This window comes from Anomaloglossus baeobatrachus, chromosome 2 (assembly GCF_048569485.1).
Source record: "Anomaloglossus baeobatrachus isolate aAnoBae1 chromosome 2, aAnoBae1.hap1, whole genome shotgun sequence".
Taxonomy (NCBI): domain Eukaryota; kingdom Metazoa; phylum Chordata; class Amphibia; order Anura; family Aromobatidae; genus Anomaloglossus; species Anomaloglossus baeobatrachus.
The window spans coordinates 11,977,179-11,999,538 of record NC_134354.1 but is presented as its reverse complement, the minus strand read 5'-3'; the positions used below and the strand labels follow the sequence as shown (position 1 = coordinate 11,999,538).

Here is a 22,360-nt window from a genome sequence, read left to right as displayed (position 1 = left end):
AATGACACTGACACTGGGGGTACAGGATAATGACACTGACACTGGGGGTACAGGATAATGACACTGACACTGAGGATACAGGATAATGACACTGACACTGGGGGTACAGGATAATGACACTGACACTGGGGGTACAGGATAATGACACTGACACTGAGGATACAGGATAATGACACTGACACTGGGGGTACAGGATAATGACACTGACACTGGGGGTACAGGATAATGACACTGACACTGGGGGTACAGGATAATGACACGGACACTGGGGGTACAGGATAATGACACTGACACTGGGGGTACAGGATAATGACACTGACACTGGGGGTACAGGATAATGACACTGGGGGTACAGGATAGTGACATTGGGGGTACAGGATAATGACACTGGGGATACAGGATAATGACACTGGGGGTACAGGATAATGACACTGGGGGTACAGGATAATGACACTGGGGGTACAGGATAATGACACTGACACTGGGGGTACAGGATAATGACACTGACACTGGGGTACAGGATAATGACACTGGGGGTACAGGATAATGACACTGACACTGGGGGTACAGGATAATGACACTGGGGGTACAGGATAATGATACTGGGGGTACAGGATAATGACACTGGGGGTACAGGATAATGATACTGGGGGTACAGGATAATGACACTGGGGGTACAGGATAATGACACTGGGGGTACAGGATAATGACACTGACACTGGGGGTACAGGATAATGACACTGGGGGTACAGGATAATGACACGGACACTGGGGGTACAGGATAATGACACTGACACTGGGGGTACAGGATAATGACACTGACACCGGGGGTACAGGATAATGACACTGACACTGGGGGTACAGGATAATGACACTGACACTGGGGGTACAGGATAATGACACTGACACTGGGGGTACAGGATAATGACACTGACACTGGGGGTACAGGATAATGACACTGGGGGTACAGGATAATGACACTGACACTGGGGGTACAGGATAATGACACTGGGGGTACAGGATAATGACACTGACACTGGGGGTACAGGATAATGACACGGACACTGGGGGTACAGGATAATGACACTGACACTGGGGTTCAGGATAATGACACTGGGGGTACAGGATAATGACACTGACACTGGGGGTACAGGATAATGACACTGACATATGGGGTACCAGGTGACACAGTTTTGCTCTAGATCCCGTCAGTAATGTAGTTCTTCCTGGCGCTGCCATCTGATAACCCTCTATGTATTATTAATCACTCAGGTAAGGTGATCCATCTGTCTAATCTAGGACACCCGGAAAATACATGTACAGTGGATATAAAAGTCTTCACACCCCTGGTAAAATGTCAGGTTTTTGTCATGTAAAAAATCATCCCAGGAAGAATCATTTCAGATCCTTTCCCTTTTAATGTCGCCCATAATCTGAAGAAATCCTGAGAGAAACAAACTGAAGTCATTTTGTCGGGGTGCGTTCAGACTCAGGAGATCACATTTTCCCCCATGTTACGTCTCCTTCACACATACGTGTCTCCGGGATGCGTAGCGTGTGGAGACACGGACACACGTAGACCCATTTAAATCAATGCGCTTGGTCACACATCCGTGTTTTTACATGGATTGTGTGTCCATGTGCTACACACAGTGACATGTCTGTTTTCTGCTGGCAGCACACGTGTCTGACGGACCGCACACTGATCTGATCCATGTGACATCAGTGTGACATGTACCGGAGAAAACACAGGTCACATAACAATAAAGAGTTTTTATACTTACCCGTCTCCGGCGCTCCTGTCTCTGCCTCTGCTGTTACTTCCGGGCCGCTCATTATGCTCATGAATATTCACTGCACTCACCGCATACCCGGAAGTAGCAGCAGCGCCGGAGACATGTAAGTATACACCTCATATTGTCCGTGTGCTATCCGGATGTCCCACGGATCGCACAGGGACAGCACATGGGACACACATAAGCACCTTCACCCCGGCCCGTGCAAAGCGTTCCTGTTTTGCCCATACATGTGAAGGAGGCCTTACACAGTATCAGTGCTCGACCGCCGTCATTTACAGCGATTCTGATTAACCCCATGGAAAGTTTTGTTCCTCTAAGAGGATTTTACTGACATAGCTTCATTTTACAGCAGACTGCATGGTCCGTAAACAGCTGACAACACAGCAAAGGGATCTTATTGCGGAAAGTTAACCGTTAGAAGAAGGTACAAAAACATTTCCCAGGTATTAGATCTACCATAGACACTGAAGACGTCACCAATAATAGGATTAAAATTGAAAATCTAGACCTACCACATCTAGACATTACCTGGAACTAGACGAATAAAGCCGACCTAGTGTATCCGAGCCATAATCAGATCTCAGCAGGGACACAGTGTAATCATAAAATGTAACTCGCTATACAGACAATGCTTGTATAAAGTGCCCTCCCATCCTCACAAGGACAGCGCCTAGTGTGGTCTGTCCCACTAATTGACGCCCCTATCGTTTCACCTTCCGACGCGTTTCGGCCACCATTTATGGTGGGACTCCTCAGGGGAGATATTATTAAGGTGTAATGAAGCCCCTAGCCCTAGTTTATGGGTACGTAAATTCATATAGGGGATTAGAGGGTTAATCTTTTTGTCATAATTGGTGGACAAAACACTGTCCTTGTGAGGACGGGAGACAAAGCACAGGGCATGACAGGGTTAATAGGGTCCTCTACCCCTCATTCCTCATTTGTGAACAAACCTATTTCTTTTATATGTGAGCACTGGTGCATTATATTATTACACTGTGTCCACATGGAATTTGTATGCACTGCTGTCATTCATTTTTTGCACATAGCACTTTACTTTGCTTGTACCAATAAAATATGGGATACAGCTGTGCTCAAAAGTTTACACACCCCGGCAGATTTGTTGCTTTCTTGGCCTTTTTTCAGATAATATGAATGATAACAATCTTTTTCCCACTCATGGTCAGTGGTCGGGTGAAGCCATTTATTGTCATCTACTATTTTCTCTTTTTCAATCATAATGACAACCAAACCAAAAACATCCAAATGACCCTGATCAAAGGTTCCCATCCCTCAGTCCTTAATACCGTGTATTGCCCCTGTGGAGACCCGGGGGTCAGTGGGTGCTCTCCTGTGGAGACCCGGGGGTCAGTGGGTGCTCTCCTGTGGAGACCCGGGGGTCAGTGGGTGCTCTCCTGTGGAGACACGGGGGTCAGTGGGTGCTCTCCTGTTGAGACACGGGGGTCAGTGGGTGCTCTCCTGTGGAGACACGGGGGTCAGTGGGTGCTCTCCTGTGGAGACCCGGGGGTCAGTGGGTGCTCTCCTGTGGAGACCCGGGGGTCAGTGGGTGCTCTCCTGTGGAGACACGGGGGTCAGTGGGTGCTCTCCTGTGGAGACACGGGGGTCTGTGGGTGCTCTCCTGTGGAGACACGGGGGTCAGTGGGTGCTCTCCTGTGGAGACACGGGGGTCAGTGGGTGCTCTCCTGTTGAGACACGGGGGTCAGTGGGTGCTCTCCTGTGGATGGAGACATGGGGGTCAGTGGGTGCTCTCTTGTGGAGATACGGGGATCAGTGGGTGCTCTCCTGTGGAGACACGGGGGTCAGTGGGTGCTCTCCTGTGGAGACCCAGGGGTCAGTGGGTGCTCTCCTGTGGAGACACGGGGGTCCGTGAGTGCTCTCCTGTGGAGACACGGGGGTCAGTGGGTGCTCTCCTGTGGAGACACGGGGGTCAGTGGGTGCTCTCCTGTGGAGACACGGGGGTCAGTGGGTGCTCTCCTGTTGAGACACGGGGGTCAGTGGGTGCTCTCCTGTGGAGACACGAGGGTCAATGGGTGCTCTCCTGTGGAGACACGGGATTCAGTGGGTGCTCTCTTGTGGAGACATGGGGGTCAGTGGGTGCTCTCTTGTGGAGACACGGGGATCAGTGGGTGCTCTCTTGTGGAGATACGGGGATCAGTGGGTGCTCTCCTGTGGAGACACGGGGGTCAGTGGGTGCTCTCCTGTGGAGACCCAGGGGTCAGTGGGTGCTCTCCTGTGGAGACACGGGGGTCCGTGGGTGCTCTCCTGTGGAGACACGGGGGTCAGTGGGTGCTCTCCTGTGGAGACACGGGGGTCAGTGGGTGCTCTCCTGTGGAGACACGGGGGTCAGTGGGTGCTCTCCTGTTGAGACACGGGGGTCAGTGGGTGCTCTCCTGTGGAGACACGAGGGTCAGTGGGTGCTCTCCTGTGGAGACACGGGGTTCAGTGGGTGCTCTCTTGTGGAGACATGGGGGTCAGTGGGTGCTCTCTTGTGGAGACACGGGGATCAGTGGGTGCTCTCTTGTGGAGACACGGGGATCAGTGGGTGCTCTCTTGTGGAGATACGGGGTCAGTGGGTGCTCTCTTGTGGAGACACGGGGGTCCGTGGGTGCTCTCCTGTGGAGACACGGGGGTCAGTGGGTGCTCTCCTGTGGAGACACGAGGGTCAGTGCGTGCTCTCCTGTTGAGACACGAGGGTCAGTGGGTGCTCTCCTGTGGAAACCCGGGGGTCCGTAGGTGCTCTCCTGTGGAGACACGGGGGTCAGTGGGTGCTCTCCTTTGGAGACACGGGGGTCAGTGGGTGCTCTCCTGTTGAGACACGAGGGTCGGTGGGCGCTCTCCTGTGGAAACCCGGGGTCAGTGGGTGCTCTCGTCCGCTGGCCCAGCCACCTTTAGAAAGACAGCGTGGCTCAGGGCTCATCCCAACTGAACGCACGACCTCCTTAACCGTGGGCGTAACACTACTCAGACAACACAGGGTGAGGGAACCACAATATTAAGACTTTATTGGATCCCCAAACAATTAACGACACATAACACATAACCAGCAAAACCACAGAATGTAACAGGCAACAGAGTCTCCCCCTTCCGCTGCTCACCAGGGATTAGAATGTCCGTGCTTCAGAGCTTCCAGGGCTACTTACTCCAATCCAGCAGCACCCCACTTTCAGCGGGCACCCACCGAGACTGGAATAACGCCAGATTTAGGAAGCTGGCTGAGGACCGCAAAGTCTTTACCAGGTGACTGAATTGTCCCAACCTGGGTTTCCTTCTTAAGTAGTCTCTGGTTTGAAGTCATGTAGCCAAGTGATCCTCTAGTTGGAGCCAAAGTCCCTAGACTGAGTCCACAAGGTATCCTGGTTCTGATCCTCTAGTCAGCTCCTAAGAGCTTAAGGCCCAGTCACACTAAACAACTTACCAGCGATCCCAACAATGATAAAACCTGATAGGGATCGCTGGTAAGTTGCTAGGAGGTCGCTGGTGAGATGTCACACTAAGCGACGCTCCAGCGATCCCACCAGCAACCTGACCTGGCAGGGATCACTGGAGCATTGCTACACGTGGAAGCGATGCTGCACTTGGTAACTAAGGTAAATATTGGGTAACCAACCCGATATTTACCTTGGTTACCAGCGCACACGCTTAGCGCTGGCTCCCTGCACACATAGCCACAGTACACATCGGGTTAATTACCCGATGTGTACTCTGCTACGTGTGCAGGCAGCAGGGAGCCGGCTTCTGCGGACGCTGGTAACCAAGGTAAACAGCGGGTAACAAAGAAGCCCTTACCTTGGTTACCCGATATTTACTTTCGTTACCAGCGTCCGCCGCTCTCACACTGCCAGTGCCGGCTCCCTGCACTCCTAGCCACAGTACACATCGGGTTAATTACCCGATGTGTAGCCTGGCTATGTGTCCAGGGAGCAGGGAGCCGGCACTGACAGCTGAGAGCGGCGGACGCTGGTAACGAAAGTAAATATCGGGTAACCAAGGTAAGGGCTTCTTGGTTACCCAATATTTACATTGGTTACCAGCCTCCGCAGAAGCCGGCTCCTGCTGCCTGCACATTCAGTTGTTGCTGTCTCGCTGTCACACACAGCGATCTGTGCTTCACAGCGGGACAGCAACAACTAAAAAATGGCCCAGGACATTCAGCAACAACCAACGACCTCACAGCAGGGGCCAGGTTGTTTCTGGATGTCACACACAGCAACATCGCTAGGAAGTTCTGCCTCAGCAGCGATGTTGCTAGTGATGTTGCTTAGTGTGACGTGGCCTTTAGACTGGATCATGCACATCCATCAACTGGTGACTTAAGGAAGTCCCCTTTTTATAGCCCGCGCCTTTCCTTTGGATATACTGTTCCCTTATCGGATTGGTTGTACAAGGTTGCTTCTCTTATTGGATGAATTTCAAGCTGCATGGATAATGTTCATTTAAATGGTGTGGATAGAAAGACTGAGGATTTCTACATGAAGTCTGCAAGTCACAGACTAGACAATGGCTACTAAGGTAATTTACATTAGATTAGCAATACACAACTACATTACAATGAATGCTCAGAGGGGCCTGGCAGACACAATGGTTTAGCAAACATGAGTTAGCACACAGAAGAAAAATACGTCTGGCTGAATTTTAAGAAACTTTAACCCATGCTAGGCATTGGGTGTCCATGTCGTCACAGCCCCTTCTAACATCAATGTCAGCTTGAAGTCTTTTGTGGTAGTTGTGGATGAGACTCTTTATTTTCTCAGGTAAAGATAAAGCTGCCCATTCTTCTTGGGCAGATGGTAAAGCTGCCTATTCTTCTTGGTCAGATGGTGAAGCTGACCATTCTTCTTGGTCAGATGGTAAAGCTGCCCATTCTTGTTAGTCAGATGGTAAAGCCGCACATTCTTCTTGGTTAGATGGTAAAGCTGCCCATTCTTCTTGGTCAGATGGTAAAGCTGCCCCTTCTTCTTGGTCAGATGGTAAAGCTGCCAATTCTTCTTGGTCAGATGCTAAAGCTGCCCATTCTTCTTGGTCAGATGGTAGAGCTGCCCATTCTTCTTGGCGTCTCCAGTTTCTGTAAATTGTTGGGGTTTCTTGCATGAACTGCGCTTTGCTTGAGTTCTCCCCAGAGTGGCTCAATGATATTGAGGTCAGGAGACTGATATGGCCACTCCAGAATCTTCACTTTGTTCTGCTGTAGCCAATGACAGGTCTACTTGGCCTTGTGTTTTGGATCGTTGTCATGTTGGAACGTCCAAGTACCTCCCATTGCGCAGCTTCTGGGCTGATGAGTGCAAATTTGCCTCCAGCATTTGCTGATAACGTGCTGTATTCATCTTTCCTTCTGAACAAGTTTCCTGTGCCTTTGTAGAGCACATATCCCCACATCATCAGCAATCCACCTACATGCTTTACTGTAGGATTGGTGTTCCTTTCATCATAGGCCTTGTTGACGCCTCTCCAAATGTAATATTTATGGTTGTGGCCAAAAAGTTTGATTTTGGTCTCATCACTCCAAAGTACCTTGTTCCAGAAGTTTGGAGGCTTGTCTCTGTGCTGTTTGGAGGCTTGTCTCTGTGCTGTTTGGAGGCTTGTCTCTGGGCTATTTGGGGGCTTGTCTCTGGGCTGTTTGGGGGATTGTCTCTGGCCTGTTTGGAGGCTCGTCTCTGGGCTGTTTGGTGGCTTGTCTCTGGGCTGTTTGGAGGCTTGTCTCTGTGCTGTTTGGAGGCTCGTCTCTGTGCTGTTTGGAGGCATGTCTCTGGGTTGTTTATAGGCTTGTCTCTGGGCTGTTTGGGGGCTTGTCTCTGGGCTGTTTGGAGGCTTGTCTCTGGGCTGTTTAGAGGCTTGTCTCTGTGCTGTTTGGAGGCTTGTCTCTGTGCTGTTTGGAGGCTTGTCTCTGGGCTGTTTGGGGGCTTGTCTCTGGGCTGTTTGGGGGCTCATCTCTGGCCTGTTTGGCGGCTTGTCTCTGGGCTGTTTGGGGGCTTGTCTCTGTGCTGTTTGGAGGCTTGTCTCTAGGCTGTTTGGGGGCTTGTCTCTGGGCTGTTTGGAGGCTTGTCTCTAGGCTGTTTGGGGGCTTGTCTCGGCTGTTTGGAGGCTTGTCTCTAGGCTGTTTGGGGGCTTGTCTCTGGGCTCCTTGGAGGCTTGTCTCTGTGTTTCTTGGCGTATTGTAGGCGAGATACTTTGTGGCATTTTTGCAGTAATGGGTTTCTTCTGGCGACTCGACCATGCAGCCCATTTTTCTTCCAGTGCCTCCTTATTGTGCATCTTGAAGCAGCCGTACGCTAGTTTTCAGTGAGTCCTGTTTTTCAGCTGATGTTATTTGTGGGTTTTCTTTGCACCCCGAACAGTTTTCCTGGCAGCTGCAAATTTTTTGTTGTTCTGCCTGATCGTGGTTTGGTTTTTACAGAGCCCCTGATTTTCCATTTGTTAATCACAGTCTGAAAACTGCTGACCGGCATTATCAATTCCTTGGATATCTTTTTGTATCCCTTTCCTGTTTTATACAGTTCAACTATCTTTTCCCGTAAATCCGTTGACAATTCTTTTGCTTTCCCCATGACTCACAATCCAGAAACGTCAGTGGCTGGATGAAAGATGCAAGAGTCTGTCTGGACCCCAGAAAGTCACTCAGCTTTTATGCATACACTGATTTCAAGCACACAGGTCACCAGTGAAGATGTCACCTTTATCAGCCATTCACACCCGTTTGTATCAACTTCTGTGCATGTTATCAGCCAAAATCACTGGGGTGTGAGAACTTTTCATCAGGGTAATTTGGATGTTTTTGGTTGTCATTATGATTTAGAAAGAGAAAACACAATAAATGGCTTCACCCGACACTAACCATGAGTGGGAAAGAAAGATTGTGTTATCATTCATATTCTCTGAAAAAAGGCCAAGAAAGCAAAAATTCTGCCGGGGTGTCTAAACTTTTGAGCACAGCTGTATCTGTATATTGCACATTGCACTGTTTAGGTGTAATTGTATTTGAATTACGGCATTTTTGTACAAATATTATTGTTTCTTTCACATTTTTCTCATCCTTTATTAGTTGCACGCAGCACTATACTTTTGTATCACATGTTTTTCATGAATTTTGGTATAATTTATATCTTTATTATGGAATCCTTCTTGATCTATTACACTAGATTTTGTTATCTTTGTTCCTATAATAATTTACGGATCACAATTTTTGTTGTATTTTTTTTATACTCTTATTTATGGTGATTCTTGCGTGATTTTGTATCCAGCCTCTTTATACCGTCTGTGTTTATTTTGCTGCCTCTTTTAGGTGAAATATTTTTATTGTTATTTAATACAGATTTTTTGTACCTTTTTTAATTTCCAACAAGTCTTTTTGGTTATTTTTACCAGCAAAGTCAATGAGAATTCTGATGTTCTGTGCGCACGTTGCTTATTTTTTTACTTGTAGATTTGGTGCGTTTTTTTCCTGCGTTTTGTAGCCCTTCCACCCATTTACGGTATTTCATTAAAAAAATGCATGGTACAAAAACGCACCAAAAACACACCAAAAACGCACCAAAAACAAACCAAAAACACATCAAAAACACACCAAAAACGCACCGAAAAATCACCAAAAACGCACCAAAAACTCACCAAAACCGCACCAAAAACACACCAAAAACGTACCAAACAAGCACCGAAAAATCACCAAAAACACATGCCAGAAAGTGAAGATTTCATGCAGAAAATTTCTGCAACGTGCGGACATGGGGTCATTGAAGAATCCCATGGAAGTCTGCCATACTGTGCATATTATAGCGGGTGTATTTAGATTTCAGCTTATTATACGGTATTGTAGGACCTGGCATTTAGTAGATGATTGCGTTCCCTCAGGGTCGGGTGATGACGGAGATGCTGCACAATTATGTCCTATGTAATTACAGTAATAACCGCCATATAGTGCAGCAGAGGATGCATCACTACTGGTCACGAGCAGCTACAACCCCCTGGGGAAACAAACCCTCCATTTATCTACTTGCAGTATGTGAGTATAAATGGCCTCAGCACTAGGACGTTTCTCAGGGGTCTGGAGATTTAAGGGCTGACAATGGCAGCTGGAGATGACGGGGTGACAAGGCGCTGAGACTTTACCTAGAGCAGAAAATCGCCCCTGATCCCCGAGATTAAGACCCCAAAACCCACAGCACTTGCTGACATGACTGAAGTCTGCCTTCCTGCAGCCACCATTAGGGGGCGCTCGAAAGCAGTTTATTATTACCGCTATGGTGAACAGCCTCGGTCACAGTAATGCGGAGATCTCCATTATCACTGGGGGGGAATGACGCTCACACACTGCTCCACTGACAATACACTGGAGATCGCCAATTACATAGAGGAGAACCATTAATACTCATGGAGAGCCCTTTTAACACTACGGTAAAGCGCCCTTTTAACACTACGGTAAAGCGCCCCTTTAGCACTACGGTAGAGTGCTCCTTTAGCACCACGGTTGAGCGCACCTGCAGCATTACGGTACAGAACCCCTTTAACACTACGGTAGAGCGCCCCTTTAGTACTTTCGTAGAGCGCACTATAGTAGAGCGCACCTGTAGCATTATGACAGAGCACCACTTTAACACTACAGTAGAGCGCCCCTTCAGCACTATGGTAGAGAGCCCCTTTAACATTACGGTAGAGCGCCCCTTCAGCACTATGGTAGAGATCCCCTTTAGCACTACGGTAGAGCGCCCCTTCAGCACTATGGTAGAGAGCCCCTTTAGCACTACGGTAGAGCGCCCCTTTAGCCCTACAGGAGGGCGCCCCTTCAGCACTATGGTAGAGCACCCCTTCAGCACTATGGTAGAGCACCCCTTCAGCACTATGGTAGAGAGCGCCTTTAGCACTACGGTAGAGCGCCCCTTTAGCACTACGGTAGAGCGCCCCTTTAGCACTATGGTAGAGCACCCCTTCAGCACTACGGTAGAGCGCCCCTTTAGCACTACGGTAGAGCGCCCCTTCAGCACTATGGTAGAGAGCCCCTTAAGCACTACGGTAGAGCGCCCCTTTAGCACTATGGTAGAGAGCCCCTTTAGCACTATGGTAGAGCACCCCTTCAGCACTACGGTAGAGCGCCTCTTTAGCACTACGGTAGAGCGCCCCTCTAGCACTACGGTAGAGCGCCCCTTCAGCACTATGGTAGAAAGCCCCTTAAGCACTACGATAGAGCGCCCCTTTACCACTTTAATAGAGAGCCCCTTTAGCACTACAATAGAGCGCCCCTTTACCACTTTGATAGAGTGCCCCTTCAGCACTACGATAGAGCGCCCCTTTAGCACTATGGCAGAGAGCCCCTTTAGCACTGCAATAGAGCGCCCCTTTAGCACTATGGTAGAGAGCCCCTTTAGCACTGAGCAGAGTCAGCTGCTTCTCCTCTCATGTTAATGCTGTTTCCCCTCGGGCCTGAGAATTTCCTATTCTCCCGGCAATTATCTGCTGCAGATTAACCCGAGAATGTAACTAATGTCCGCACCGCGGCCCCGACTCCGATTACACAAACATCGCAGAAATGGAGGAAGCTTCTTCCCCATCTGCAATTATTGGCACAAATCATCGATTACTGAGGACGGAGGAGACGGGCGGTCGCTGAATACTGAGGACGGAGGAGACGGGTGGTCACTGAATACTGAGGATGGAGGAGACGGGTGGTCGCTGAATACTGAGGACGGAGGAGACGGGTGGTCACTGAATACTGAGGACGGAGGAGACGGGTGGTCACTGAATACTGAGGATGGAGGAGACGGGCGGTCACTGAATACTGAGGACGGAGGAGACGAGCGGTCACTGAATATTGAGGATGGAGGAGACGGGCGGTCACTGAATACTGAGGACGGAGGAGACGGGCGATCACTGAATATTGAGGATGGAGGAGACGAGCGGTCACTGAATACTGAGGACGGAGGGGACGGGCGGTCACTGAATACTGAGGATGGAGGAGACGGGCGGTCACTGAATATTGAGGATAGAGGAGACGGGCGGTCACTGAATACTGAGGACGGAGGAGACGGGCGATCACTGAATACTGAGGACGGAGGAGACGGGTGGTCACTGAATACTGAGGATGGAGGAGACGGGCGGTCACTGAATACTGAGGATGGAGGAGACGGGCGGTCACTGAATACTGAGGATGGAGGAGACGGGCGGTCACTGAATACTGAGGACGGAGGAGACGGGCGGTCACCAATTATTAAAGACGGAGAAGACGGGCGGTCACCGAACACTGAGGGGAGTTACTCTTCAGTCACGTTGCTCTGTGTTAGTTGTTGTCTCCTCTGTGTCTCAGTAGTTGTCTCCTCCGTGTCTCAGTGGTTGTCTCCTCCGTGTGTCAGTGGTTGTCTCCTCTGTGTCAGTGGTTGTCTCCTCTGTGTGTCAGTGGTTGTCTCCTCTGTGTGTCAGTGGTTGTCTCCTCTGTGTGTGTCAGTGGTTGTCTCCTCTGTGTGTCAGTGGTTGTCTCCTCTGTGTGTCAGTGGTTGTCTCCTCGGTGTGTCAGTGGTTGTCTCCTCGGTGTGTCAGTGGTTGTCTCCTCTGTGTGTCAGTGGTTGTCTCCTCTGTGTGTCAGTGGTTGTCTCCTCTGTGTGTGTCAGTGGTTGTCTCCTCTGTGTGTGTCAGTGGTTGTCTCCTCTGTGTCAGTGGTTGTCTCCTCTGTGTGTCAGTGGTTGTCTCCTCTGTGTCTCAGTGGTTGTCTCCTCTGTGTCTCAGTGGTTGTCTCCTCTGTGTGTCAGTGGTTGTCTCCTCTGTGTGTCAGTGGTTGTCTCCTCTGTGTGTCAGCGTTTGTCTCCTGTGTGTCAGTGGTTGTCTCCTGTGTGTCAGTGGTTGTCTCCTGTGTGTCAGTGGTTGTCTCCTCTGTGTGTCAGTGGTTGTCTCCTCTGTGTGTCAGTGTTTGTCTCCTCTGTGTGTCAGTGGTTGTCTCCTCTGTGTCTCAGTGGTTGTCTCCTCTGTGTCTCAGTGGTTGTCTCCTCTGTGTCTCAGTGGTTGTCTCCTCTGTGTGTCAGTGGTGGTCTCCTCTGTGTGTCAGTGGTGGTCTCCTCTGTGTGTCAGTGGTGGTCTCCTCTGTGTGTCAGTGGTGGTCTCCTCTGTGTGTCAGTGGTTGCCTCCTCTGTGTGTCAGTGGTTGTCTCCTCTGTGTGTCAGTGGTTGTCTCCTCTGTGTCTCAGTGGTTGTCTCCTCTGTGTGTCAGTGGTTGTCTCCTCTGTGTCTCAGTGGTTGTCTCCTCTGTGTCTCAGTGGTTGTCTCCTCTGTGTCTCAGTGGTTGTCTCCTCTGTGTCTCAGTGGTGGTCTCCTCTGTGTGTCAGTGGTGGTCTCCTCTGTGTGTCAGTGGTGGTCTCCTCTGTGTGTCAGTGGTGGTCTCCTCTGTGTGTCAGTGGTTGTCTCCTCTGTGTGTCAGTGGTTGTCTCCTCTGTGTGTCAGTGGTTGTCTCCTCTGTGTGTGTCAGTGGTTGTCTCCTCTGTGTGTGTCAGTGGTTGTCTCCTCTGTGTCAGTGGTTGTCTCCTCTGTGTGTCAGTGGTTGTCTCCTCTGTGTCTCAGTGGTTGTCTCCTCTGTGTCTCAGTGGTTGTCTCCTCTGTGTGTCAGTGGTTGTCTCCTCTGTGTGTCAGTGGTTGTCTCCTCTGTGTGTCAGTGTTTGTCTCCTGTGTGTCAGTGGTTGTCTCCTGTGTGTCAGTGGTTGTCTCCTGTGTGTCAGTGGTTGTCTCCTCTGTGTGTCAGTGGTTGTCTCCTCTGTGTGTCAGTGTTTGTCTCCTCTGTGTGTCAGTGGTTGTCTCCTCTGTGTCTCAGTGGTTGTCTCCTCTGTGTCTCAGTGGTTGTCTCCTCTGTGTCTCAGTGGTTGTCTCCTCTGTGTGTCAGTGGTGGTCTCCTCTGTGTGTCAGTGGTGGTCTCCTCTGTGTGTCAGTGGTGGTCTCCTCTGTGTGTCAGTGGTGGTCTCCTCTGTGTGTCAGTGGTTGCCTCCTCTGTGTGTCAGTGGTTGTCTCCTCTGTGTGTCAGTGGTTGTCTCCTCTGTGTCTCAGTGGTTGTCTCCTCTGTGTGTCAGTGGTTGTCTCCTCTGTGTGTCAGTGGTTGTCTCCTCTGTGTCTCAGTGGTTGTCTCCTCTGTGTCTCAGTGGTTGTCTCCTCTGTGTCTCAGTGGTGGTCTCCTCTGTGTGTCAGTGGTGGTCTCCTCTGTGTGTCAGTGGTGGTCTCCTCTGTGTGTCAGTGGTGGTCTCCTCTGTGTGTCAGTGGTGGTCTCCTCTGTGTGTCAGTGGTTGCCTCCTCTGTGTGTCAGTGGTGGTCTCCTCTGTGTGTCAGTGGTGGTCTCCTCTGTGTCTCAGTGGTTGTCTCCTCTGTGTGTCAGTGGTTGTCTCCTCTGTGTGTCAGTGGTTGTCTCCTCTGTGTCTCAGTGGTTGTCTCCTCTGTGTCTCAGTGGTTGTCTCCTCTGTGTCTCAGTGGTTGTCTCCTCTGTGTGTCAGTGGTTGTCTCCTCTGTGTGTCAGTGGTGGTCTCCTCTGTGTGTCAGTGGTGGTCTCCTCTGTGTGTCCGTGGTTGTCTCCTCTGTGTGTCAGTGGTTGTCTCCTCTGTGTGTCAGTGGTTGTCTCCTCTGTGTGTCAGTGGTTGTCTCCTCTGTGTGTCAGTGGTTGTCTCCTCGGTGTGTCAGTGGTTGTCTCCTCGGTGTGTCAGTGGTTGTCTCCTCTGTGTGTCAGTGGTTGTCTCCTCTGTGTGTCAGTGGTTGCCTCCTCTGTGTGTCAGTGGTTGCCTCCTCTGTGTGTCAGTGTTTGTCTCCTCTGTGTGTCAGTGTTTGTCTCCTCTGTGTGTCAGTGGTTGTCTCCTCTGTGTCTCAGTGGTTGTCTCCTCTGTGTCTCAGTGGTGGTCTCCTCTGTGTGTCAGTGGTGGTCTCCTCTGTGTGTCAGTGGTTGCCTCCTCTGTGTGTCAGTGGTTGCCTCCTCTGTGTGTCAGTGGTTGCCTCCTCTGTGTGTCAGTGTTTGTCTCCTCTGTGTGTCAGTGTTTGTCTCCTCTGTGTGTCAGTGGTTGTCTCCTCTGTGTGTCAGTGGTTGTCTCCTCTGTGTGTGTCAGTGGTTGTCTCCTCTGTGTGTGTCAGTGGTTGTCTCCTCTGTGTGTGTCAGTGGTTGTCTCCTCTGTGTCAGTGGTTGTCTCCTCTGTGTCTCAGTGGTTGTCTCCTCTGTGTCTCAGTGGTTGTCTCCTCTGTGTCTCAGTGGTTGTCTCCTCTGTGTCTCAGTGGTTGTCTCCTCTGTGTCTCAGTGGTTGTCTCCTCTGTGTCTCAGTGGTTGTCTCCTCTGTGTCTCAGTGGTTGTCTCCTCTGTGTGTCAGTGGTGGTCTCCTCTGTGTGTCAGTGGTGGTCTCCTCTGTGTGTCAGTGGTGGTCTCCTCTGTGTGTCAGTGGTTGTCTCCTCTGTGTGTCAGTGGTTGTCTCCTCTGTGTGTCAGTGGTTGTCTCCTCTGTGTGTCAGTGGTTGTCTCCTCTGTGTGTCAGTGGTTGTCTTCTCTGTGTCAGTGGTTGTCTCCTCTGTGTGTCAGTGGTTGTCTCCTCTGTGTGTCAGTGGTGGTCTCCTCTGTGTGTCAGTGGTTGTCTCCTCTGTGTGTCAGTGGTTGTCTCCTCTGTGTGTCAGTGGTTGTCTCCTCTGTGTGTCAGTGGTTGTCTCCTCTGTGTGTCAGTGGTTGTCCTCTATGTGTCAGTGGTTGTCTCCTCTGTGTGTCAGTGGTTGTCTCCTCTGTGTGTCAGTGGTTGTCTCCTCTGTGTGTCAGTGGTTGTCTCCTCTGTGTGTCAGTGGTTGTCTCCTCTGTGTGTCAGTGGTTGTCTCCTCTGTGTGTCAGTGGTTGTCTTCTGTGTGTGTCAGTGGTTGTCTCCTCTGTGTGTCAGTGGTTGTCTCCTCTGCGTGTCAGTGGTTGTCCTCTGTGTGTCAGTGGTTGTCTCCTCTGTGTGTCAGTGGTTGTCCTCTGTGTGTCAGTGGTTGTCTCCTCTGTGTGTCAGTGGTTGTCCTCTATGTGTCAGTGGTTGTCTCCTCTGTGTGTCAGTGGTTGTCTCCTCTGTGTGTCAGTGGTTGTCTCCTCTGTGTGTCAGTGGTTGTCTCCTCTGTGTGTCAGTGGTTGTCTCCTCTGTGTGTCAGTGGTTGTCTTCTGTGTGTGTCAGTGGTTGTCTCCTCTGTGTGTCAGTGGTTGTCTCCTCTGTGTGTCAGTGGTTGTCTCCTCTGTGTGTCAGTGGTTGTCTCCTCTGTGTGTCAGTGGTTGTCCTCTGTGTGTCAGTGGTTGTCTCCTCTGTGTGTCAGTGGTTGTCCTCTGTGTGTCAGTGGTTGTCTCCTCTGTGTGTCAGTGGTTGTCTCCTCTGTGTGTCAGTGGTTGTCTCCTCTGTGTGTCAGTGGTTGTCTCCTCTGTGTGTCAGTGGTTGTCCTCTGTGTGTCAGTGGTTGTCTCCTCTGTGTGTCAGTGGTTGTCCTCTGTGTGTCAGTGGTTGTCTCCTCTGTGTGTCAGTGGTTGTCTCCTCTGTGTGTCAGTGGTTGTCTCCTCTGTGTGTCAGTGGTTGTCTCCTCTGTGTGTCAGTGGTTGCCTCCTCTGTGTGTCAGTGGTTGTCTCCTCTGTGTGTCAGTGGTTGTCTCCTCTGTGTGTCAGTGGTTGTCTCCTCTGTGTGTCAGTGGTTGTCTCCTCTGTGTGTCAGTGGTTGTCTCCTCTGTGTGTCAGTGGTTGTCTCCTCTGTGTGTCAGTGGTTGTCTCCTCTGTGTGTCAGTGGTTGTCTCCTCTGTGTGTCAGTGGTTGTCCTCTGTGTGTCAGTGGTTGTCTCCTCTGTGTGTCAGTGGTTGTCCTCTGTGTGTCAGTGGTTGTCTCCTCTGTGTGTCAGTGGTTGTCTCCTCTGTGTGTCAGTGGTTGTCTCCTCTGTGTGTCAGTGGTTGTCTCCTCTGTGTGTAAGTGGTTGTCTCCTCTGTGTGTAAGTGGTTGTCTCCTCTGTGTGTCAGTGGTTGTCTCCTCTGTGTGTCAGTGGTTGTCTCCTCTGTGTGTCAGTGGTTGTCTCCTCTGTGTGTCAGTGGTTGTCTCCTCTGTGTGTCAGTGGTTGTCTCCTCTGTGTGTCAGTGGTTGTCCTCTGTGTGTCAGTGGTTGTCTCCTCTGTGTGTCAGTGGTTGTCTCCTCTGTGTGTCAGTGGTTGTCTCCTCTGTGTGTCAGTGGTTGTCTCCTCTGTGTGTCAGTGGTTGTCTCCTCTGTGTGTCAGTGGTTGTCTCCTCTGTGTGTCAGTGGTTGTCTCCTCTGTGTGTCAGTGGTTGTCTCCTCTGTGTGTCAGTGGTTGTCTCCTCTGTGTGTCAGTGGTGGTCTCCTCTGTGTGTCAGTGGTTGTCTCCTCTGTGTGTCAGTGGTGGTCTCCTCTGTGTGTCAGTGGTTGTCTCCTCTGTGTGTCAGTGGTGGTCTCCTCTGTGTGTCAGTGGTTGTCTCCTCTGTGTGTCAGTGGTTGTCTCCTCTGTGTGTCAGTGGTTGTCTCCTCTGTGTGTCAGTGGTTGCCTCCTCTGTGTGTCAGTGGTTGCCTCCTCTGTGTGTCAGTGGTTGCCTCCTCTGTGTGTCAGTGTTTGTCTCCTCTGTGTGTCAGTGTTTGTCTCCTCTGTGTGTCAGTGGTTGTCTCCTCTGTGTGTCAGTGGTTGTCTCCTCTGTGTGTGTCAGTGGTTGTCTCCTCTGTGTGTGTCAGTGGTTGTCTCCTCTGTGTCTCAGCGGTTGTCTCCTCTGTGTGTGTCAGTGGTTGTCTCCTCTGTGTCAGTGGTTGTCTCCTCTGTGTCTCAGCGGTTGTCTCCTCTGTGTCTCAGTGGTTGTCTCCTCTGTGTCTCAGTGGTTGTCTCCTCTGTGTGTGTCAGTGGTTGTCTCCTCTGTGTGTGTCAGTGATTGTCTCCTCTGTGTGTCAGTGGTTGTCCTCTGTGTCTCAGTGGTTGTCTCCTCTGTGTCTCAGTGGTTGTCTCCTCTGTGTCTCAGTGGTTGTCTCCTCTGTGTCTCAGTGGTTGTCTCCTCTGTGTCTCAGTGGTTGTCTCCTCTGTGTGTCAGTGGTGGTCTCCTCTGTGTGTCAGTGGTGGTCTCCTCTGTGTGTCAGTGGTGGTCTCCTCTGTGTGTCAGTGGTTGTCTCCTCTGTGTGTCAGTGGTGGTCTCCTCTGTGTGTCAGTGGTGGTCTCCTCTGTGTGTCAGTGGTTGTCTCCTCGGTGTGTCAGTGGTTGTCTCCTCTGTGTGTCAGGGGTTGTCTCCTCTGTGTGTCAGTGGTGGTCTCCTCTGTGTGTCAGTGGTTGTCTCCTCTGTGTGTCAGTGGTTGTCTCCTCTGTGTGTCAGTGGTTGTCTCCTCTGTGTGTCAGTGGTTGTCTCCTCTGTGTCAGTGGTTGTCTCCTCTGTGTGTCAGTGGATGTCTCCTCTGTGTGTCAGTGGTTGTCTCCTCTGTGTGTCAGTGGTTGTCTCCTCTGTGTGTCAGTGGTTGTCTCCTCTGTGTGTCAGTGGTTGTCTCCTCTGTGTGTCAGTGGTTGTCTCCTCTGTGTCTCAGTGGTTGTCTCCTCTGTGTGTCAGTGGTGGTCTCCTCTGTGTGTCAGTGGTGGTCTCCTCTGTGTGTCAGTGGTGGTCTCCTCTGTGTGTCAGTGGTGGTCTCCTCTGTGTGTCAGTGGTGGTCTCCTCTGTGTGTCAGTGGTTGTCTCCTCTGTGTGTCAGTGGTTGTCTCCTGTGTGTGTCAGTGGTTGTCTCCTCTGTGTGTCAGTGGTGGTCTCCTCTGTGTGTCAGTGGTTGTCTCCTCTGTGTGTCAGTGGTTGTCTCCTGTGTGTGTCAGTGGTGGTCTCCTCTGTGTGTCAGTGGTTGTCTCCTCTGTGTGTCAGTGGTGGTCTCCTCTGTGTGTCAGTGGTGGTCTCCTCTGTGTGTCAGTGGTTGTCTCCTCTGTGTGTCAGTGGTTGTCTCCTCTGTGTGTCAGTGGTTGTCTCCTCTGTGTGTCAGTGGTGGTCTCCTCTGTGTGTCAGTGGTTGTCTCCTCTGTGTGTCAGTGGTTGTCTCCTCTGTGTGTCAGTGGTGGTCTCCTCTGTGTGTCAGTGGTGGTCTCCTCTGTGTGTCAGTGGTTGTCTCCTCTGTGTGTCAGTGGTTGTCTCCTCTGTGTGTCAGTGGTTGTCTCCTCTGTGTCTCAGTGGTTGTCTCCTCTGTGTGTCAGTGGTGGTCTCCTCTGTGTGTCAGTGGTGGTCTCCTCTGTGTGTCAGTGGTGGTCTCCTCTGTGTGTCAGTGGTTGCCTCCTCTGTGTGTCAGTGGTTGTCTCCTCTGTGTGTCAGTGGTTGTCTCCTCTGTGTGTCAGTGGTTGTCTCCTCTGTGTGTCAGTGGTTGTCTCCTCTGTGTGTCAGTGGTTGTCCTCTGTGTGTCAGTGGTTGTCCTCTGTGTGTCAGGGGTTGTCTCCTCTGTGTGTCAGTGGTTGTCTCCTCTGTGTGTCAGTGGTGGTCTCCTCTGTGTGTCAGTGGTGGTCTCCTCTGTGTGTCAGTGGTTGTCTCCTCTGTGTGTCAGTGGTGGTCTCCTCTGTGTGTCAGTGGTGGTCTCCTCTGTGTGTCAGTGGTTGTCTCCTCTGTGTGTCAGTGGTGGTCTCCTCGGTGTGTCAGTGGTTGTCTCCTCTGTGTGTCAGTGGTTGTCTCCTCTGTGTGTCAGTGGTTGTCTCCTCTGTGTGTCAGTGGTTGTCTCCTCTGTGTGTCAGTGGTTGTCTCCTCTGTGTGTCAGTGGTTGTCTCCTCTGTGTGTCAGTGGTTGTCTCCTCTGTGTGTCAGTGGTTGTCTCCTCTGTGTGTCAGTGGTGGTCTCCTCTGTGTGTCAGTGGTTGTCTCCTCTGTCAGTGGTTGTCTCCTCTGTGTGTCAGTGGTTGTCTCCTCTGTGTGTCAGTGGTTGTCTCCTCTGTGTGTCAGTGGTTGTCTCCTCTGTGTGTCAGTGGTTGTCTCCTCTGTGTGTCAGTGGTTGTCTCCTCTGTGTGTCAGTGGTTGTCTCCTCTGTGTGTCAGTGGTTGTCTCCTCTGTGTGTCAGTGGTTGTCTCCTCTGTGTGTCAGTGGTTGTCTCCTGTGTGTCAGTGGTTGTCTCCTCTGTGTGTCAGTGGTTGTCTCCTCTGTGTGTCAGTGGTTGTCTCTTCTGTGTGTCAGTGGTTGTCTCCTCTGTGTGTCAGTGGTTGTCTCCTCTGTGTGTCAGTGGTTGTCTTCTGTGTGTGTCAGTGGTTGTCTCCTCTGTGTGTCAGTGGTTGTCCTCTGTGTGTCAGTGGTTGTCTCCTCTGTGTGTCAGTGGTTGTCCTCTGTGTGTCAGTGGTTGTCCTCTGTGTGTCAGTGGTTGTCTCCTCTGTGTGTCAGTGGTTGTCCTCTGTGTGTCAGTGGTTGTCTCCTCTGTGTGTCAGTGGTTGTCCTCTGTGTGTCAGTGGTTGTCTCCTCTGTATGTCAGTGGTTGTCTCCTCTGTGTGTCAGTGGTTGTCCTCTATGTGTCAGTGGTTGTCTCCTCTGTGTGTCAGTGGTTGTCTCCTCTGTGTGTCAGTGGTGGTCTCCTCTGTGTGTCAGTGGTTGTCTCCTCTGTGTGTCAGTGGTGGTCTCCTCTGTGTGTCAGTGGTTGTCTCCTCGGTGTGTCAGTGGTTGTCTCCTCTGTGTGTCAGTGGTTGTCTCCTCTGTGTGTCAGTGGTTGTCTCCTCTGTGTGTCAGTGGTTGTCTCCTCTGTGTGTCAGTGGTGGTCTCCTCTGTGTGTCAGTGGTGGTCTCCTCTGTGTGTCAGTGGTGGTCTCCTCTGTGTGTCAGTGGTTGTCTCCTCTGTGTGTCAGTGGTGGTCTCCTCTGTGTGTCAGTGGTTGTCTCCTGTGTGTGTCAGTGGTGGTCTCCTCTGTGTGTGATATACCCTGCAGGGTTGGGCAGACTCTTATCTATAACTGCAGATAATAGCGGGTGACGTTACCCAGAAGCTCCACTCCGCGCCCCAGGCTCCGGGGGTCCTGTCGGTCTCGGGGGTCCTGTCGGTCTCGGGGGTCCTGTCAGTCTCGGGGGTCCTGTCGGTCTCGGGGGTCCTGTCCTCCTCGTCCTGTGAGTCCGGCACACCCCGCTCCGCTCCGCTCTCCCGGTCCCCTGCAGCCGGGCTCTCCGCACACATCGCGCCTTCTTCTGTGTCCGCCATTCTCGGAGATGCTGAGGATGCCGGTTGCTAGGTGACGGGACTCCATAGCGGCTTCTTCCCAGCAGATGTCTCCATGGCAACCATCTAGGTCTTACACTTCCGGGATCCCTCCACAGACCGCAGCTGCAGAGTGAGGCACAGTGTGAGCAGCGCCCCCTGGTGGCCACGGCTGTACGGAGGGCGACACAGAGGGAGAGACAGGTGACCCCGGAGGGACATCCCACCCGGATCACAAAGAAGATCTGCAGCAGCTGAGCAGTGGATAACGACGTTCTGCAGCAACGGAAGTATGTAGTTTATAGTTCTGCAGCAGTTCAGTGTATGAAGAGGTTCTGCAGCAGCTGTGTGTAGTATAAGGTTCTGCAGTAGTTGGAGTGTATAAATAGGTTCTGCAGCAGCTGTGTATAGTATAAGGTTCTGCAGCAGCTGTGTGTAGTATAAGGTTCTGCAGCAGCTGTGTATAGTATAAGGTTCTGCAGCAGCTGTGTGTAGTATAAGGTTCTGCAGCAGCTGTGTGTAGTATAAGGTTCTGCAGCAGCTGTGTGTAGGATAAGGTTCTGCAGCAGCTGTGTGTAGTATAAGGTTCTGCAGCAGCTGTGTGTAGTATAAGGTTCTGCAGCAGCTGTGTGTAGTATAAGGTTCTGCAGCAGCTGTGTGTAGTATAAGGTTCTGCAGCAGCTGTGTGTAGTATAAGGTTCTGCAGTAGTTCAGTGTATGAAGAGGTTCTGCAGCAGCTGAAGGGTGTAATATAAGGTTCTGCAGCAGTTCAGTGTATGAAGAGGTTCTGCAGCAGCTGTGTGTAGTATAAGGTTCTGCATCAGCTGTGTGTAGTATAAGGTTCTGCAGCAGCTGTGTGTAGTATAAGGTTCTGCATCAGCTGTGTGTAGTATAAGGTTCTGTAGCAGCTGTGTATAGTATAAGGTTCTGCAGCAGTTCAGTGTATGAAGAGGTTCTGCAGCAGCTGTGTGTAGTATAAGGTTCTGCAGCAGCTGTGTGTAGTATAAGGTTCTGCAGCAGCTGTGTGTAGTATAAGGTTCTGCAGCAGTGTAGTGTATAAAGAGGTTCTGCAGCAGCTGTGTGTAGTATAAGGTTCTGCAGCAGCTGTGTGTAGTATAAGGTTCTGCAGTAGTTGGAGTGTATAAATAGGTTCTGCAGCAGTTCAGTGTATGAAGAGGTTCTGCAGCAGCTGTGTATAGTATAAGGTTCTGCAGTAGTTGGAGTGTATAAATAGGTTCTGCAGCAGTTCAGTGTATGAAGAGGTTCTGCAGCAGCTGTGTGTAGGATAAGGTTCTGCAGCAGCTGTGTGTAGGATAAGGTTCTGCAGCAGCTGTGTGTAGTATAAGGTTCTGCAGCAGCTGTGTGTAGTATAAGGTTCTGCAGCAGCTGTGTGTAGGATAAGGTTCTGCAGCAGCTGTGTGTAGGATAAGGTTCTGCAGCAGCTGTGTGTAGTATAAGGGTCTGC

The 22,360-nt window shown here is 51.0% G+C and overlaps 1 protein-coding gene across 1 annotated transcript in view; it reads right to left on the bottom strand.

Annotated features, from left to right (window-relative positions):
• The window catches only part of GRAMD1C (GRAM domain containing 1C), a 201,468-nt gene extending 180,507 nt beyond the window's left edge, over positions 1-20,961 (bottom strand). The window contains 1 exon segment of the mRNA XM_075334880.1: positions 20,683-20,961. Coding sequence (XP_075190995.1) covers positions 20,683-20,898 — 216 coding nt within the window. The 5' untranslated portion in view covers positions 20,899-20,961.
• Positions 20,962-22,360: the final 1,399 nt, after the last annotated feature.